The 19432-nt window shown below is 45.3% G+C and overlaps 7 protein-coding genes across 7 annotated transcripts; 4 read left to right on the forward strand and 3 right to left on the reverse strand.

The window, feature by feature from the left end:
- Positions 1-2205: 2205 nt before the first annotated feature.
- Positions 2206-4213, reverse strand: GGI43DRAFT_128645 (uncharacterized protein). Its single transcript, XM_083199140.1, has one exon. It carries the CDS (start codon positions 3619-3621, stop codon positions 2650-2652), a length of 972 nt encoding a protein of 323 aa, XP_083058198.1. The 5' UTR covers positions 3622-4213; the 3' UTR covers positions 2206-2649.
- Positions 4214-4262: 49 nt separating this feature from the next.
- GGI43DRAFT_411933 (SRPBCC domain-containing protein) lies at positions 4263-6158 on the forward strand. The gene is made up of 4 exons (XM_083206785.1): positions 4263-4857; positions 4960-5103; positions 5157-5917; positions 5996-6158. The coding sequence occupies exons 1-3, from the start codon at positions 4789-4791 to the stop codon at positions 5421-5423; spliced, it is 480 nt and encodes a 159-aa protein (XP_083058199.1). The 5' UTR covers positions 4263-4788; the 3' UTR covers positions 5424-5917; positions 5996-6158.
- A 2175-nt stretch (positions 6159-8333) lies between these two features.
- GGI43DRAFT_424587 (MFS transporter) lies at positions 8334-10118 on the forward strand (the record flags this gene model as incomplete). The annotated part of the gene is made up of 1 exon (XM_083208392.1): positions 8334-10118. The coding sequence occupies one exon, from the start codon at positions 8334-8336 to the stop codon at positions 10116-10118; it is 1785 nt and encodes a 594-aa protein (XP_083058200.1).
- Positions 10119-10669: 551 nt separating this feature from the next.
- Positions 10670-13992, reverse strand: GGI43DRAFT_411934 (heterokaryon incompatibility domain-containing protein). Its single transcript, XM_083206786.1, has one exon. It carries the CDS (start codon positions 13673-13675, stop codon positions 10964-10966), a length of 2712 nt encoding a protein of 903 aa, XP_083058201.1. The 5' UTR covers positions 13676-13992; the 3' UTR covers positions 10670-10963.
- Positions 13993-14382: 390 nt separating this feature from the next.
- Positions 14383-16965, forward strand: GGI43DRAFT_386273 (anaphase-promoting complex, cyclosome, subunit 4-domain-containing protein; the record flags this gene model as incomplete). Its single annotated transcript, XM_083203764.1, has 5 exons — positions 14383-14635; positions 14706-15018; positions 15079-15670; positions 15728-16637; positions 16691-16965. The coding sequence occupies 5 exons, from the start codon at positions 14383-14385 to the stop codon at positions 16963-16965; spliced, it is 2343 nt and encodes a 780-aa protein (XP_083058202.1).
- A 124-nt stretch (positions 16966-17089) lies between these two features.
- GGI43DRAFT_128768 (Gtr1/RagA G protein conserved region-domain-containing protein) lies at positions 17090-18657 on the reverse strand. The gene is made up of 3 exons (XM_083199142.1): positions 18329-18657; positions 18157-18258; positions 17090-18085 (listed from the first exon to the last, which is right to left on the reverse strand). Exons 1-3 carry the CDS (start codon positions 18565-18567, stop codon positions 17215-17217), a joined length of 1212 nt encoding a protein of 403 aa, XP_083058203.1. The 5' UTR covers positions 18568-18657; the 3' UTR covers positions 17090-17214.
- GGI43DRAFT_128855 (uncharacterized protein) lies at positions 18658-19415 on the forward strand. The gene has a single exon (XM_083199144.1). The coding sequence runs from the start codon at positions 18748-18750 to the stop codon at positions 19222-19224; it is 477 nt and encodes a 158-aa protein (XP_083058204.1). The 5' UTR covers positions 18658-18747; the 3' UTR covers positions 19225-19415.
- The last annotated feature ends 17 nt before the right edge of the window (positions 19416-19432 follow it).

The raw sequence follows: 19432 nt of genomic DNA on the forward strand, positions 1-19432 counted from the left end.
GCAGGGGTTGGAATAGCGACAGGGGAATATCCCAATCTGTCTGATTGGAGAAGCAGTGGCCAACGCAACATGCATCACCACCTAGGCAATGCAGTCATCCCTATGTGGTGTGCCTGGTGTGCCCGTGGTGCTCAGACAGGTTGCTTCTGGAACGGATTATCGCCCGCACTGTGTCAGCTTCAGCTGATTGTCACGAAAGCAATCATACGAGCTGTGCATAGGTAGGGAGTACGAGACAAAGATATAGAATCTGCAGCCAAAGCTGAACTATTCTTGGATACTGCGGGTCAATCCTCCTCCGCTTCTTAAGCCATTGGGGGCTAATACCCATCCTTCGACCTGGGGACGTCGAATCACAGACCAAGGAAAGGTCGTTTGCCGGCAAAGACCTAGATGCCGAGCCAAGAAATAGTATATCCACGGCGTTGCACACCGAAGTCACGCAGCCATGTTGGTGAGATGTGTATATACGGGTTCACGGCGGGGGGGCTGTTTTTTAACCGTGCATTTGATGCTTAACAACTTAAATAAGATAATGAAAACTTTGATCAATCTTGGCTTCTCTTGGCTTAGCAGAGAAGCTTTACAGCTAGCCCGAAATAGAGGAGGCCAAGAAGGAGAACTAAGTTCAGCCGCAACTGTAGCACACCACAATGACATCGACCTACATGGATGGTCTGCCGGACGAGTTGCTCCAAAAACTGTTTATTGTGCTGTGGCTTCATAGCGTAGCCCGAAATCACACGGATGCTGCAGCCTCCTGCAATCTCGATTGACTTTGCCTCCACACCCGGTTTCTAAACTTAGATAGCCAAGTCTAGACCTAGTTATCTTGGAGGCTCGAAACTAAAAGTGCTCCGAGCTCTCACTCACCATTTAGCTCTAGTTTTCATTTCTTATTCGGATTTCCTTGCTCCAGGCCGCTACATGAACACTGCTGGCCAAGGCCTGGGTCTCCTGTCGATCAACCGGTGGCCAATCTATTTGATAATGCCAAGCATGAGTAGCCTTTTGAACAGCCTTGAATAGATATTACTCGTTTTCGTTTATGGACTTCACATGCAAAAAATGGACAGCAAAGCCGTAGGCTGCCGTACGACCCTGGTCAGTAAGTTTAGTATTCTCAGATATCATATACTCTAAACTCTTGGCATTTACTCCCTTCGGTGAAGGGATTTGGGTCAGCACCATAATTCCCCGGCTTCCTCCCTAAGCTTGAGTCAGTGTCTGAGTTTGGAGAGTGCCTGAGCTAATGCATCTTCTTGTGCATGTTTTAAGCTATTACGATGATTTTATTACAGGTGTGAGGGTCGTAGCCTACTCAAAAGATCAAAAGTGAAATTATTACGATATCTTGTAAGTCCAGCCAGCCAACATCTCAGAAGAAGTTAGATACAGTATCAAAACAAGAGATGTATGCCAAATCAGTTCAAATTGGTTTCTATACTAACATTAAGCTGCCGTGTCTAATTTCTCTTTCTACCAGGGCGACTGCCTTTCGACAGGCTGAGCCGGGAAACCCGGTTTCCGATGCCACAGTCGTCCAGTCGTCGGAAATGGCTGATCCGTCAAAAATGGCTGATTCCCCTTCATTGCCAAGGTTTACATATTCCTCTTCAATGTGGGCATGTGACTCTTGTAGCGCTATGTCATGCCACACATGATGGGTTTCTCGATCCACTTGAGAATCTAGGGCACTGATATTGATGATGCGTGAGTATTCGCTCTTCTCATCATCGTAGTGCAATGATGAAGGTCGGTAGAGTTGATCCACTACGGGCCGATTGTACAACTGGGTCCCCGTATAGCTGTTACTGCATTCTTTTAACTTTAAGCTGCTTTCATCTTTGCCATCAACTTCGGGTCGGTAGTTATCTTCATCAGTATAAGCATCGCGAAGATCAACCTTCTGACCACTATCACACTCATTAGTGTGCCATTTAATCCTGTCTGTCAGACGATTCCCCTCTTTTTGGCATATGAGGAAGTCGTATTTGGATCTTTCGATTTTGTTTCTGTCAGCTCTCTGTGGCGCTTTTATACCGGGTATGTGAAATTGTTTCCCATACGCGATCTTAGAAACCGAGCTAGATAATAATCTCTGATTGTGGCGGCTCAGCTCAGCAAATCTAGCATTCCGGAGACTCGTTGGTATCAGCGTATTACTGTCTTGCTTGATGCCCGACAGCCGCCTAGATGCCAGTATAAGTAAAAGAAAAATATTGAATGTATTTTAAATTGGAAGGGTAAATGGTTTAAATTCACTGTAGTACAGGAATATATGAAAAATTCCCTGACGTTACACAAATCACTGTACTGTGTTACAGGATCAATAGAGTAATTTATATTTCTCAGCTAAACGCTTCTTGTTGTTTCATTACTGTTCACCTCCTATTCGGAACATTAGTGTGAACAAGTCACAACTGATAATATTGTGTCTTAATGGAAATTTAGAATATGAACACAAGAATCTTGAACAACCTAGGCAATTTGTGATGCCATTTGAAGTACTTATTTTTTCTTTCCCTTAATCTTGCTAGTTAGGTTTAGAAATTTTTTGAAGGTTATTTCAGCAGTTTTTATAGGTTAGGAGCTGGGTACGTTGGCTGAGGGTAAAATAACAATATGTTTACAAAAAGCTACTAATTCTCAAATAATGACTACTTCTCTATCATCAATAATCTCCTCATCGATAATAAGCCAATCTAAAGGAGTCAGCTTTTTTTCTGGGTCCAAGTTATTGCCACCATTAGTTGCTTGGCCAGGCACAATCCTGATACCGACTCGTCTAAACATGGCTAAATCTTCACCAGTTGGCTGCAGTAGAAGCTTGATAGTCACAGAAGGCCGTCCGTTGGGCCACATAGGATACCCGTATCCCTTGAATGGTGGCTCGTTTGGGAAATTTAATAAGTCAATCACGTAGCAGTTTTCAAGAAACTCAAGCTTATAATCCGGAAAGACACCAAATTCATCAATCTCGCCGTCTCGGTCCAGAGCGACTTTGGATTGACTCTTCAAGTTTCTTTCTGCTTGATCAAGACCATCAGCGATAAGGCCACAGATCGAGCAACCTTTATCTGCTGAATCATTGAGATGATTCCGTTCATTGTGTAAAACGTATTGAAATGGTTCGCCTATCTCATATATATAAAAGGCTTCTGACTGAAACTTCTGGCAAGAAGAACATATCTTATCCTTTCTGAGCCATTGTTCTGGGCCCGTAGCATCTTCTAAAGTTTCAAAAAGACATCTGATCAGACCTTCAATGTCATCAATTGCGGCATCGTGACTGGATTTCCTTTCCCTCTTAGCCTTCCATAATGCATAACAATATGTTTCGTAGAGCTCATTTAGAGGAACAAAATTTTCGGAGTATGTTAGTGCAAGCAGATCTCTGGATGTGCCCGAATAGTCGACTTTAGATTGGTTATAATCTGGGGTCGAAGGTTCAGCAGGAAGTTCAAATCCCTTTTGCAACAAAGCTTTGGCGGCTCTTCGATCTTTTGCAAGCAGAGCTAGGTTAAGTATCTTCCATGGTCCCGGAGAACTGGCATAGAAGCCTGCCCCAGCCTCGACCAGCATACTTAAACTTGTACTGTCCGAGATGGACAATGCCATCAAGAGACTAAAATTGCCTTCTTGTCCACCATATCTATTTCGTAATCTTCGTATCGCACGTGTGCTTCAACAGTCATCTTGTTAACATCCGCACCTCGGGTCAAGAGGAATTCTATGGCATCGTGTCTTCTGGTTTCAACTGCTTCATGCAGAGGCGTCCGACCGAGATAATTGTATATGTTGATGTCGGCTCCATGTTGAAGCAGTAGGTCTGCGGAATCAAAGAAGGAAAATTGCATTGCCTGATGAAGCGGCGTGTTCCAATGCGGCCAGCATTCTGAAATGGGCAAGGTGGGCGGGATCACACACCCGCCTTTGTCTAGCGGGATTGCGATGTCTTCTTCGTTCCACAATACGTTAAGATCAACGCCATGAGCCAATGCCTCCTTCAATGTCAAAGGATCGCTGAGACTATCTGGAGACAGCCTCTTTGAACAGGGCGCACCCTGTTCAGGTTGTCTTTGTGCTATGAAATCAATCACCTGGATAAACTTTCTTTGAATTGTAATCTCTCACTTTTCTTTAACTAATGTCTGCGTTTTAGATAATGTAGAGTTAGCAGCAAAAATTGGTTGTCATCGTTCAATAAACCTACTCGGGCGGGTTGGCTCTTGAAAAATGAGGTTATGCGCACCTTATATAGAAAATCACCGGGTGCGCGCGAAAGACAGTGTGTACACTCCATCCTGGGCTATGTTGTGGCTGTGGTTAAATGCTTGGACTCTTCGAGAATACATCGCTGAACGCGAAAATGACATGTCGTAAAGCGTTGTGAGACATGCCGTGAAAACTTAGAGCCGCTCGTTGATGTTTCGTAGTGATCTACATAGGCGCCGTAGTCGACTTTTTTACAAACTAAACTGAAAAGTGTATCTTCCCATAATCTGCATTTTGATTTTTAAAACCTTTACCCCGTTTTCAGAATGCATGGCGCTATCATAGGGCTGTTGGGTTGCGTGGCGCACGCTGACAAACGGAAGGATTGCGCCTAGCTAAGCGACGGGATTCGCGCTGAGTCCTATCTGAGTCCTATCGTCATCACAACATGGAGGGCGTTTAAAGGGTCGCTATAATAATCGCTCATGATATTGTGAAACCTTGTCCATTATCATCTAAACCATCTCTTTTTTCTACAAATTATCTGCGGATTTCGCTTTGAAGACAACCATGAGCCCGATCTTAAGCGTATCTACAAAGATTGAGATTGCCGCGTCACCAGCCGTGGTCAGATCTGTGGTACGTGTGCCGACTTGAACAAGCCTTACTTGTGTCTACATGGGAAGCGACAGCCAAGCAGCAGCATAGGATGCTTCTCGTACTAACGAGCCTGTTATATAGTTTTTGGACTTTGCTCACTATTCGCAATGGCAACCCAGCTGGAATATTCAGCCCGCTGACTCCAACAAGCAGCCTCTCGATCTGAAAGCGGGGGACGGCCTGAAAGTCAACATGAATGGAAGCGCACACAATCCAGTCGTAGTGGTAAATGTTTAGATTCCGTCTACGATCCAAGGAGATATACTAAGCTTAGGTAGGAAAACTCGCCTGAATCCTTTCAGTGGGAGGGGTCGTTATTCGGACTTGCAAAGGGCGTGCATCAGTTTCACTTCACTCCAAGCGAAACAACTCCAGGAAACACCACTTTCACTCAAGGAGAGGATTTCCGCGGACTATTAATCACGCTCTCTTCACCGTGGTGGAACTCAAGGAAATTCGATCTGGGTCCTTGGGACAAATTCAATGCTGATCTGAAGAATGAGGCTGAGAAAACTTCGAAATCGGGCTCAGAAGCAGAGCATTAGCCCTCGAAGAGGAATTGGCCAATCATAGTCAGACAGCCAAAGCCAAAGGATTTAACACAGATTACCAGCTATTTTCTTACGACCAGCTACCTACGACGCAAACAAACCGATCCGCGGTGGGAAGCATGGTCTTATATCTGGCCCCCTCTCTTCAAACAACTCTCTTTTATATACTGAATATGTCGTCCATTCTATTACATACGACCATAGGTAGTGGAGAATTCGGGGTCCCGTCTGCTCCCCCATAGACAAGCCACTAACCGGCAGATTAGTAGTCAGGTGGGTGACCACTGGCGAACACCGGCTGTTGTATGTTTTTATCTTTTTGCTCTTATTTTTTAATAGAATAATCTTTTTTTTCTTCGGCGAAGAGAGTCATATGCGTGGTCGAAGTGCAGTTAAGCTACTCCAATGATGGCTGTTCGGCAATAACAGAGGTAGACTTCTTTTAAATTACAAAGAGCCAAAGAAAGAAGTGATAAACATAAGAAGATGTAAGAGAAGTCTAGAGACAGTATACACGTTTAGTAAACATTCATTGGGTTAGTTGCTAAGTAAATGGAGTAACTCAGGTCTACAGAGTATTCTAGCAGCCGTTGTGTTACTTCGACTTGGATTTATGTACGCTGTTTCCAACCAATGGCCTTATACATAGCTTGCAAACTTCGGTTCTGCTGTCGGTCCAGTATCCGCAAATAAAATGATAGTTGATTACGAGCCCGTTTTATTGACTATATCGCCACCGACGTAATCTACAGTAATCTACATCTTGGCCGGGCAAATTTACCCCGTTGCATTCTCAATTACCCAGCATCCTCATGGCTAAAAGTGGATCACACACATTGTTTGAAGTACCATACGGGCAAGTGGTTATCTACCGGGCGTCCAGAATGGATACTCATGAGATGTGTGGCAGAGATGTCGCAATCTGATATATTATCTAGTGCTTCGAATCGCATTGTTACTGACTCGCCTGTTAGGAAGTCACGATTATTAAGCCCCATTCTTAGAGCTTCCAAAAGCCAATCTTGTGTAAAGAATTCAGTGACTGAATCTGCCTTATTCATGTATAAGCAGCTTTCACTAATGCTATACTGCAGCATACTAAATAATATATACAGGCTTGGATTAGCCCACTGAAAAAGTCATAGCAGCGATAGTGATATTTATTTGGGCCATTATTGGACTCATCGGAGCCAAATATGGATTCGTAAGTGGAGAGGGCTCGCCATTAAACTTATAAGCTGAGGTTATAAATTCCGTACGTGCGTAACTGGTCGATTGTCGGTCTTATGCGTTCATATACAATGACATAGCGCCGCGTCTAATGTTAATACACACTTAAATGGAGAAGGATATAGCAGATTGAGCGTTGACTACTAAGATCGGAATATCTTAATAAACCCTTTATTATTGAACATAAGAAGGTGTTGTCTTGGAGCAAATTGTATTCGGACTCGCGTACTTCTATATATGTACAAATGTCAAAGCCCACAGTCATGTTCTCTGAGGGAAGGAAGATAGAGACTTAGCGGTGTGAATAATCCTTGCTAGCCAATTGGTATCAGCTTCAACGCATCTTCAAAATTTTCCATCTACTTCTCACACCTTTGTACTCTTCTTTGGGGCAATATCAACTTTAAGCGCGGAAACCATTGGCCAAAGATGTGACATCGAAATGTGATATATCGCTTTATCTACATCGTTTATCTTTTTGAATAAGAATTCTGATGTCATGATAAGATTTTGAATCCCAATAAGAATACGAAGTGCGGACTAATCAATTTGTAATACTGTGAGCCGCATCGACATCCAATGCAGCATTTAATCAGGTAACTGGCGGCCATCTCGCAAAAATCATTACCAATTCAAACAAACTGAATGTTATTTTCTCTATTCCTAAGAATGATTACACATTAGAACATCTGCAATTAGAAATACAATTAAAACATGACGCGAGATCGATTTTTCACGATGTTAGTTCATCGGTGATAGGAGGTGATATACAATGGCGCGGCTGAGCGACGGAGAAGCTAACTGCAAATGGAAATTTCTGTAACGCATTTTTCCCGCATTTGGAAAATGGAAGCTAGCCTATTAAGTCAATATGATTGAGGCTCCCATTTCCTCAAGAGGTATCGCTGGGCGGTTAAAGCCGAGTTTCTGGATCTCAACGCCATAAGCTCTTACATCTGGAAATGATATGCCGGTAGGAATTCCAGAAGATTACTCCCATGAGAAAGAGCACCTATACTGATATACACAAAATAGCTTTCTGCCATGATAAGCTACGAATAATTTGGTCTCAACGCCATGAGTAGTATCAGAGTGTATGTAATTGATAATAGAGTATTGTTTCGTTATCAAAAGGACTATTCATTGCCTTAATACGTCCTTCAAGTAGTATATCTATCTCATGTCTCTAAGTTGGGTTGACTAGACGTCATCTGAATCCATGCAGAGTCTAAAATGTATCTATTGTGGATTCAAATGGTATTCGTGGCAAATCTAGAGCCGTCCATTTGATAAAACTATGTGCCGACATATCGAATGAAGCTAATAGCTGTCATAGCGTTTAGAAGCTATCTTAGTTTAAAATACCAAATCCCTGCCATCGACATGTATCTATTTACCACCCCGTGAATTTACAGATTGTGACGTTTGTCATCCGATGATTCCGTTTTCAACATTGCCGTTCGAATTACATGTAGAACATGATGGTGATTTATAATTGAACTTAAAGACTTTTTTGATATAAAGTGCGTCTTAAGCCGTCTTAGATTAGAATAGATAATACCTCTGCTTCTACATCTTCGCTCAATATTTACACTGTCCTTCATCAGAACTTTATACCTTTTTAATACTTGTCAAAACAAAAGTATACATTTAATATATAAAAGAAATAGAGATATGTCTGATCTATTCCGAGTGTCAGCGCTTGGTCAAGCCATTCGCTTGATCTCTGGAAACAGATGGCTGCAGTATCCAGAAGAGAAACCAGGTTTTGTGCTACCACCTGAGTACGCAACGCTCTTAATGGGCAAAGAGAAACAACAAGAGGCATCCTCTGATCCTTCGAATTCACACATCAATCAACAATCCGGTGCTCCTCTGTCTCTATCCGCTTCCTCTTCTGATACTGCTGGCGAGGACGGAGAAGATTTGAGGAGAAAGTCCACGGTAGCGAGCCTTCAGAGCGGCCCATATAGAGATCAAAGAATCGACATTGAACAACAAGCTGAGCTCCAAAGAACAAAAAGCGAGCCCATTGCTCCACATCAAACAAACGATGGGCTTATTCTAGTCGATTGGTATACAACCGATGATCCAGAAAATCCTCGCAACTGGTCAACTCTGAAGAAAAGCTATATTGTCTTTGTTATCTGCTTGTATACATGGGTTACCTACGTAGCCGGTTCAGTCTTTGCTTTCTCTGAGCCAGGCATCGTCGAACATTTTGGCGTCAGCATAGAAGCATCTGAGCTTGGTCTAGCTTTATATGTCTTGGCTTACGGTGTAGGGCCGCTAATCTTCGGACCTCTCACAGAAATTCCAAGCATCGGTAGAAATCCAGTCTACTATCTCACATTCATAGTCTTCTTTGCTCTGTCATTCCCAGCAGCCGCAATCAACAGCTTCGGTGGCCTCTTGGCCATCCGATTCTTTGCCGGCTTTTTTGGAAGCGTGGGCATAGCTATAGGAGGAGCTTCTATAGGAGATATCTTTACCCTTATCTACTTCCCCTATGGCCTTGGTTGGTGGGTACTGTCATTTTGGGCCGGGCCAGCCATTGGACCTACATTTGCTGGCTTTGCGGCAATGTCAAAAGGGTGGAGATGGCCCCTGTGGGAAGTTGTCTGGATCTGCTCAGTCATGGCCATATTTTTGCTAGGTCTAACTCCCGAAACATCCACACCCAACATTCTACTGAGGCGCGCCAAGCGACTTCGAAAGCTCACTGGTGATTCGCGCCTCCAGTCTCAAAGTGAAATCGATCAAAGGCACATGACAGGCTCCAGTGTGCTTATAGCTGCGCTGATCCGGCCCTTCGAAATTACGATCAAAGACCCGTCAATTTTCTTTGTAAACATGTACACAGCCTTGACATACGCAATTTACTTCACCTTTTTTGAGGTCTTCCCTCTCGTCTTCCCACCTTTCTATGGTTTCAACCTTGGAGAGACGGGCCTTGCGTTCCTAGCCTGCGAGGTGGGCTCGATCATTGGCCTCGTTCTTTACTTTGCCTACCTTTACTTTTATATGATTCCAGAAAATATCAAGAACGGGTTCCGAGAACAGGAACATCGCTTGCTACCAGCAATTTTCGGTTCTTTTGTTATTCCGGTTGGGCTTTTCATTTTTGCTTGGACTGCTCGGGCCAGTATCCACTGGATTGTGCCGCTGATTGGCGTAGCAATTTTTGTTGTCGGCCAATATTGTGTCATCCAGGGCCTCTTCATGTATGTGCCGGTTTCGTATCCTCAATACGCGGCCTCAATCTTTACGGGAAATGATTTGATCAGATCGGCTATTGCTTCCGGATGCATTCTTGCTGCCAGGCCGATGTTTGTCAACTTGGGCGTACACAAGGATGTAACAGTCTTGGCCGGGCTCAGCGTAATGGGAATAATTGGGACATTACTGATGTACAAGTTTGGCAAGAAGCTCCGTGCGAAATCCAAGTTTGCGCAATAGACGTAAAATTAAATGAGAGGAAAAGAATATGTTTCTAGACTTAGAAATTTATATGGTTGATATGTTCACATGGTTCTTCTAGTAAGAACTTCGTCAAAGCATTGTTTTGTGTAATGGAGTGGGGAGGATTTCTTCTATGTGGATACTATGTAATTGAAGGTGTTTTAAGGGAAATATTATTCAGCGTTCCAGTTTCGTTATCCAGTACCCCGGCCGTGATTTAAAAAGGCAGTCAGCATACGTAAAAAAATCCAACCACTGGATAATACTGGAAGCAGTAGAAGCAGTAGAAGCAGTAGAAGCAGTAGAAGCAGTAGAAGCATTAGAAGCAGTAGAAGCATTAGAAGCAGTAGAAGCAGTAGAAGCAGTAGAAGCAGTAGAAGCAGTAGAGGCAGTAGAGGCAGTAGAGGCAGTAGAAGCAGTAGAGGCAGTAGAGGCAGTAGAGGCAGTAGAAGCAGCAGAAGCAGTAGAGGCAGTAGAGGATATTAAAATAGCTGCAATTTCGTGACATTAGCAACAGCTGGGGTGCCAGATACCGAAACTGGGATGCTGAATAATAATTATCTATTTTAATCATATAGTAGAGAGTTTCAACATTTTGAATTTATAATACAATGATCTATTTAATGCGAGTAACAATCGGAGGCTCATTCAAGTATCAGCGCCAAACCAGTGCCACTGTGTATCATGGTAGTCATGCCAAAAAAAAAAAAACAAGGCGAAGTGTAACAATTGACGAATTATTCCTAATATTATTTATTGCCAGGTATTATAGCCCTGCTACCTCGGCCAAAACTTAGCACAATATTTTGCTTGTTATCCGGTCGCGACCCTACGCAAGCTCTTTAGTGGCTCTCGAGAGGAAAGATCATTTCCGATGTTTCAAGGCCCTGTGCCCAACCGTTTGGTTTTGCAACCAGGGCAAATTCTTCCATCAGTCCCTGTACCGTAGCACTAATGGACACGGGAGACTGCGGCAGCGGTTCTTGCAGTAAAGTTTCGATCCTTTTTGAACTAGAAGATTCCTTCATCTTATATGCTCCGTATTTACGAAGCATCCTAAATAGCGAGTTGCCATCGCCAAACTGCGCCGCCTCATCAAGCGGAGTTTTTCCATAATAATCCGCAGTATTTATATCTGCGCCGCAGACAAGAAGCAGTTCCACCAAGTAATAATTCTTCTTGAATACGGCCCAGTGAAGTGGAGTTCTGCTACAGGGGCATCTTGCATCAATGTTGGCGCCATAAGAAAGAAGCAGCGCCGCAACCCGAGAGCTATTGGTAGCAGTAAGCGCAGTATAGCCATCCATGTCTTTCCGCTCAATGTCAGCACCAAAGGAGAGCAGCAGCTGGGAGGCTTCGTAGCATTTGCAGTTGAGAGCATGATTCAACCAATTGTATTTTATCTGCTTTTTTTCGTAGGCGTACGTGTCGTCGTGGATATACCAATCTTGGAACGCACCCAAAATTGATGCATTGCGCCGAAAGAGACCCCCTTGGTATAGTAGAATTTTTTCCACTGAAGGAATGTCTCCAAGTTTGACCACTCCCAGCGCAGCTTCAAAGTCAATATTAAATTCTCGTGCCTTTGTCAGGAGGCGAATTATTTCGCTTCCAAAATCTCCATCTATAGCCGCTTGAAAAGCGTCTTTAGTGATCTGAATCTGAAATCCGCTGTCTTCAATAACCCAGTTTATCGTACCGACAGAGAGACTAAACTGTTCGCGCTGTTTTGATAACAGCTCAGCTGTCGATTCTGCAAAGACCTCTGCGGCGCATATGAAGAATTCCTCTAAAAAGATATATCCGTAGCTCTCAAGCTGTTGGCCTGATGATTTGAACATGGCGAACAGCTGGTGGTCAAAGATTGCATGATGGATTAAAAATTTAGCTTGACTCCTGAAGAAGTCTCGGGCCCTCTCGGCGCTATTTGACTGTTTATTTATGCCATTCATTGCCATTTTATCGACTATTTGATCGTCGCTTGGCGGGCCTTTGATAAAGAGGTCTAATACATCTTTGTAGCATCCACTCATCAGTGCATTATTGTGAAGCTGATGTGTTATGGTAATGTGGCAGCCTCGGTGAAGTAGCTGCTGTGTGATCTTAATGGCCTGTGCCTTGTTAGCAGCTGCTGCTTCCGCGATTGGAGTATAATCGTCCAATTTTGGACTGTTTGATAGAAAATATTCCATCATAGAACCGCCTTGATCTAGATTCCATGCCGCTGCCAGCAACTTTTCTTCCAAGGTAGGGATTGTGCTTTGGTTACTGATATAATGCTCCAAGGCGGCTATGGCTGGCACTGTGCCTATCTCTACTGCTTCCAAGAAAGTGGTAACGGCCACCTCAGACTCTTTTTTGCGGTAGCTGAGAAGCAATTTCATCATCTCTCCAGTTGTGTCATATTCTGCCACAAGCGGTATGGTGCCCTCAGGAATTTTGACTCCAGGAGCCCGAAAAATCCCCTCTAAGCGTTCAATGTCGGCAGCTTTGGCAGCTTTCTTTAACAAGTGATTTTTAATCTTTTCTAGATTTTTAATGACATCTTTGATAGTCGTATTCACGTTGCTGAACAAGCCTTTATCATATTTAAAACCGAGCAAATATCCCACAATGTCGATAACCAGACGATACTCTGGCTTCTCGTAATCCGGTGTTAAAATAGAGGAACCAGAATCGGAATCGGTGGCTATAGCTTTCAGAGCGTAAATGAGATCTCGGGGCTCACTTGCTTCAGTCTCCCCAAATCTGAGTAATAAAGTGTAGAGACATGGCTTTTCGCTCCACCATGAAGTCTTTCTCCAGGGACCAGGCATAATGTCGATGACGGACTGGCAGTGCACAGTTGGCTTAACGCCAAAGATGAAAGGCGCAATTGCAAAAGTATTTGCCATTATTTCTCGATTCCCGCAACACACAATAGCAGACCTCGCATTGGCCACTTCCTGCAAAATCCAGACCCTGCGAAACCAAGACCGACTGAGAAGACTTTTTAATCCTTGGCATGGCACATCGTCAAATGCTTGTCTCTGCCCCTGGACCACCGTCAACGCTTTCTTCCAGCGTATGTCGTCCCGTGCCCAGGATCGATAAGCGTACTTGGAGCACTCCTGCTGAACAAGCTGCATACATTTCATAAACGCATCAGTCGAAAATGTCGCGTTCCCCAAGAAGAAAATAACGCGGCTGGCCTCTCTATAAATCTCGCTCATCTGTGCAACTTGATGATTCCTCTCTTTCACATTACTCTGATTGATACAAATTGCATCTACCCAGAGTATTCGGTCGCTGTGCGCATTGCGGAGGTTCTTGAGAGCCAGGTATAAATTTGCAGTGATTTTCATTCTTTGGTCATTTACAACGATGCTGTAATGGCTTTCTGTCAGCCCCCATGTGTAGGAGAGCGCTTCATACGGTATTAATTCATCGTGTTGGTGTAGGACTGCTTGAAAAAGCTCGCAGCTTAATTCGCCGCTGTCGCCTTGATGAAGCCGTACAAGTCGAAACCCGGGTCCATCAAGGTCAATCCTGTCGTACTCATAGCCGGCGTCCATATTTTGCGTAAGTGTAGGAGCAGAGGTGGCAATCCATAGGTTGCCTCAGCTTCACTTCATACGCAACCAAGAGGGTTGCAGCGCATGAACAGACGAGCTTCAACTCTGCCTTTGATTCTGCCCAACGGGGACAGTAGGCTATGCCGAAACACTATTAGGGGCAGACACAGCCACATTACTAGATGAATCCCGGAGAAATGAGAAAGAGAGTTTCGTATTAAAAGCTGTAAGCCGATTGAAAGAAAAGAAAAGTAAGGTAAAAACTTGATAATAAGCAATGAAGAAAGGGAGTAGGGATGGTATAAAGCATAAAAGGGCAAGACGTACGGCTGTAATTTAAAAAAAAATAAAAAAAAAAACATCCAAAAATAAAAACATACAACAGCCGGTGTTCGCTGGTGGTCACCCACCCAACTACTAATCTGCCGGTTAGTGGCTTATCTATGGGGGAGCAGACGGGACCCCGAGTTCTCCACTACCTATGGTCGTATGTGCTTGAACTATTATTACCACAGCTTATAACATTAAAATCCTACTCCAAATGCATACCAAAAAATTCAAGACGCGCCAAGCACACGTCTTCATCATGGCTGGCACCTGCAATCTCCAAACAAACCGCCTCGCATTTGCAGAAATGCCCTCATCTTCACTGAATACCTGAATTCCATATACAAAGGCTCTTTATGGGAATGATTTGAGCTGCAGAAATGGCACAGGCGAAGGAGCTGGAGCTTCTGGGCGAAACTGAGCTTCTGTCCAAAACTCCACCTGGAGGACGCTTCCCCATCGGCTGCCCGACTCTCGATTTGGCGGCAACTTGGGACCAAGACGATAGAAACCTGCTTGTATACCGGCCACTGGATCAGATTGTCTCTAAAATCCATCAGGTTGCTTCTCCAGGAGAGAAAGCGCCTGAGGTATGTGCAGTGACATGGAGGCCCGATGGTAACCATGACCCTTGTATATGCATATATATTCTTGTACATCTCACCATGTATATACTAATCATGTTGTTTGATAAAAACTGCAGGCCAATTTCTGTCGCTGGGCTGGAATGACGGTGTTGTGCGGCTTATGGGCTTGGAGAACAACAAGGCTGCTCATCATATCCCAGTCTGCGATAAGGCCGAGGCCGCCATCACTCATATTGGCTGGTCAACCTCCATTATCGCGAGCAAGGCAGGTGGATCCATTGCTACTAGTGTTGGAGATGAAGTGACCAAGGGATGGACCGAGTCGGGAGCCAAGACGTCTCTTGATCTGCCTCAAGAGCTCACCTTTCTAGAAGTCGAGACGGCGCTGCCCAGGATTAGCCCCTTGCCGTCGAGTAGTGCCAGTGCAGGGTGAGCTCTTTACCTCTCTTAATATAGATTGATGTATATCTCCTCCTAACATTTGAACAGCGAGGATGCTACTGTCTTTACTCTTCGCAGCGGCATCGACTTTCTCTTCCGGACCCCCAAGCGAGACACTTATGACCAAGTCAACGTGATGATTGTTGGGACCAGCGATGGCAAACTGCAGCTGAGTATCTACGATTCCTTCATCATTGGCACCTTTCCACAACCACTACTGGACTCGCCAGCGGCAGCACCATCCGGTACAATGCATATGATACACCACGCAGCTCACCCACGAACATCAACGCATTCTCTCATCTACGCTGAAAAGCAAAATGAGCCACAAGAACTTCATCTTATTCCCATGGATCTGCCATTTCTCTCCTTTTCTCCCATCAACTTGTCACTCTTATCCTCCAAACTCACTACCCTCCAAGCACTGCTGCGGTATCTGAAGCAGATATCCCTTCATATGCAGGTTGAGTGGAAAAACGCAAGAGAACTTCCGGCTCGCTTCCTGCGTAGTGTGCACGGTGACTTGGAAGAGATGAACGGTGGCCCAAAGGGAATTGTCTCTGCCTTGTTCCATACGGCCTTGACTGGCCACGCTTACACTCCCGTAAAGGAGTGGCTCGTTGACAGCCTAGCAGAGCGGGTACGCAAGCAGCTCGTGTTATATTCGATCAGTTCACAGGCTAATTCACAATTATAGGGCCACAAACGCTGGGACAAGGCAGTCGTATCCGGTCTAGAAGGCCTCCGCAGCCTCGTCCATCAATATTTCCTTCCCGCCCTCGAGCGTTGCTCCATCATCCTCAGCCGCCTCCGCGGTCTCGCTCGCTTCTACAGTGACCGTGAAGACATCGGCCTGTCCATCCCCCATCTGAACCGCGTTCTTGACACCATCAGCTGCCTCACCCTAGTCGGTCACAAGGTCCTCATCCATACGATGGACGAGCTCCAGCATTTCTCCGCCTTTTCAGCTTGGCTCCGTTTCCAAATCGACCAGCTGGGAGGAACTGGCCCCGGAGTGGAAGAACTTACAGACAAGGAAGCCATGATGGATCACACAAAGGTACTAACCTATATTGAGCGCTACCTTACAAATAGTCCTCTCGACACCTTCCTCAATGAGATTGCCAAAGACGATTACGATTCCGACTGGAAATTTATAGACGATGGCCCAACACTGCTTGACGTCTTAGACAAGCAGATAAAGAAGCACGAATCCGGCCAACCCAGCATGAGGGCCCTCCCACACGTCGATTTCCTCGTCAACTACGCCACGACATGGTCTAACAAGATCTTCAGCAGCATCGCCGAAGCGAAGAGACGCAGCGTCCGCTTCGGTACGCCAGTCAAGCTATCTATCGGAAACCCCATCAGCAAGATGGACATGAAAATGTACGGCTCCAGCAAGAGAAGCGGAGCTATATTCACTGCGCTAGCATCGCAGCAAGATCCAAGCAAAGTGCATTTGTTCCGGATGGACATGGCGATAACAAACGGCATCAGCGATAACAAACCAGTGATGGCCTGCGTTATCGATCTTGGTTCACGGTGGCTCGCTGACTTGAAGTTTCTCAACGATAAAACTTTGGTAATTTACTGTATCGAAAACAGTATGTTCTTTATTGTCCACCTAAATAGGTGTTTATCTACTAACATTAAATAGATAACACTCCATCAATCATTCTTATCCCCACACAAGACGAATCTAAACTCTCATACAGCCTTTATGATGCTGCAAATCCTGGCCAGGCTTCTTCTTCTACATCAGCCGACATCTTTACGACATATCATTTCCCAGCCAGCCACCAGATACTTCGGCCCATTCGTATGGAGGTTCATGATAGAAGCGAGATTAGAGGTGAACTGCCTGCGCGAATCTGTATTCTAAGCAGTAATCGCACAACATGGAAGACTTATAAAATACCTTCCGACGAATAATTAACAATCATTTGTTAAGTCTAAGTATGAGTTGAGAGCCCAGTATCTCGAGGGAGGCATAATTGCAATAGACAGAAAGCATTTTTTAAAAAAGGAAATAAAATTAAATAACCACAATACTCGGTTAAGAATCATCTACTGTAAGGCTATGAACAGTTCTCTGCCTCCAATAACGAAGATGAGAGATAAAAAATAATTTGCCAAAAAACGCCTGCCCTTGTAATACATAACACTTGTCTCAATCCTCATTTAACCCGCAACATTAATCTTTGGTTTTGTTATGTCGAAAAACTCTGTCAGCCCTTCCACTACCGCCTCAACATTCATATTCACCAACGGCATCCGATCGTAAGAATCGTCCGTCATAATCGCCACAAGCGCAAGATACCGATCGACTTCACGCAGCATGATGGGTTTGTGGCTATCGTGCAAGACAAGACAGCTCTCCGCCGTCGAGCAGCCCACTTGATCCTCCAGCTTTGCATTCCACGGCTCGCCCTCGAGGCGTTTGCGACCGTCGTCGCTGCGCTGCCACGTGCCGTAAATTTCGGTGATGTCAATAATGACGTCAATGTAGTCGCTGCAAATCTCATAGCTAGCCATGTCGGCCGTCGCAGAATCAGTAGCGATATAGATCTTGGAGAGCACATCGAATAGGTAGGCTTTTTCGAAGCGGCACGTTCGGCAAAGGTTTGTGAGCATCGACTCCAATGTTCCTAGCCGAGGGATGAGCTTCTGGATGACCTTGCTAAAGGCCTCGAAGATGGAGTGGTTATAGATTGATGTGAGGTGGAAAGTAACGGGAGCGTTTTCGAACCCATGGTCGGATAGTTCATCTTGAATGCGAATAGTGATGTCTCTCTGAATATCCAGCTTATAATCGTCTGATAAGCCATCTACCTTGTGAATAAACACTTCGATATTGATATTGGGATATGATCGCTGGAGAGCAAGAATGGTGACGTTGAGACGAGCGACAGCCTCGAGATAGTCGTCTTGAGCATCGATGACCCAGATCAAAGCGCCGAGTCCACCAAAGATGGCATCCATGTCAAAGCTGGGGTTATCATAGACATCAATCTGGCCAGGGAAGTCCCAAATTTGAAAGTCCATAAAGGATCTTGCATTCACGGAGTTAGCTGAGAAACAATCGCTCATGGCAGAGAATAAGAGAGGAGGAGAAAAACTCACGACATGGTATCCTTTTGTATGCGTGCAGTGGATTCGAGAAATAGTGTCTCATTAGGCGCGAGCTTGTGGAAAACCACACTGGAAATAGATGACTTTCCACTCCTATCAGATGCGTAGCAATCAGTAAAACCGCACTTTGTTTGCGTCTTCAGCTTTGCGCAAATCGACTCACCGTCTCTGCCCCATCAATAGCAATCGCGGCTTTCCTTTCTCGAACGCGCCGCCTGCTGGGTCGGCAGGCCTGAAGGTACCCTTTTTAATCGGTTCTTGGATGCTCTGCTCATAAAGAAGTTGAAGTTTTAGCCTGGCTGGACTCATGACACCGGAACGAACGGGAGAGCGACTGAGTGCATTGAGCTCAGCGAGCTGCCTGTCTGCAGGCGAATCATAGATGGGGGGGCTGAGAGACATTGCGAATGCTGCTTCTCTTGATGTTGCGTCTAATGCTCTGCAGGTTCAAGACTTGGGCACTCTTTATTCCACGCTTGTGAAAGAAAGATCTGTTTGCTCTTCTGATATCATGTCATGTCATATCGGGCAAATAGAGAGTGCAAATGAAACGTCCTTGCTCTGCAGCAATTTCCGGCTGAGATGACAGTTATCAAAGCTCACTTGAGCTCTGCCCTCTCTCATATGACAGCAGCAGCTATATGCACCCTGCCCTCACCGATGTTGCTTTTTGCGCAGCCCGCGGCTTGCCCCCAGCACACACGCACAACACGGCACAAGCCACTGCGCCCTGAGCCCGGTCACTGGCAACGAAATGGCCAAGGCCAAGGCTTCACCTCGTCCGACCACTATGCGGCGCAAATCAGGCATCAAGGTGACACGAACCATCACGTCCTCTGCGTCGTCACACGTGCTTCTCTGCTCCTCTGCCTGCTGCCCAACTCGACCAGCGCAGCCCAAGCGAGTCGAACCATGAACCATGTCCCTCCCCGGTGCCCACTTGAGCAGCAGCCGTCTCTCTGCATGCTAATGTCTCTCCATCAAAGAGGGCAAAAGGTCACGAGCCAAGGGGGTCTCAGGCTATCAGACGTTTGCCTGCTCCCTGCGAGTCCAGACTAAGCCAAGGGGGCGAAATTTTAGAGGGAAAAAAGAAAAGACATAAGAACAGCAGGCAGGGCCAGGCAGCGCTCCTGGTTCGCTTTCAAAAAAGAAAATAAGGACGCATGTGGGTGACACACAGAGGCCACCACGAGCTCACTGGAGCAGAGCCCTGCCTCTTGTGCGTGTGACAAAGCGCTTATCGAGACACACAACCTGCAAGGCCGGC

This window comes from Trichoderma evansii, assembly GCF_050947405.1.
Source record: "Trichoderma evansii strain SZMC 28006 chromosome Unknown GGI43scaffold_18, whole genome shotgun sequence".
Classification (NCBI taxonomy): domain Eukaryota; kingdom Fungi; phylum Ascomycota; class Sordariomycetes; order Hypocreales; family Hypocreaceae; genus Trichoderma; species Trichoderma evansii.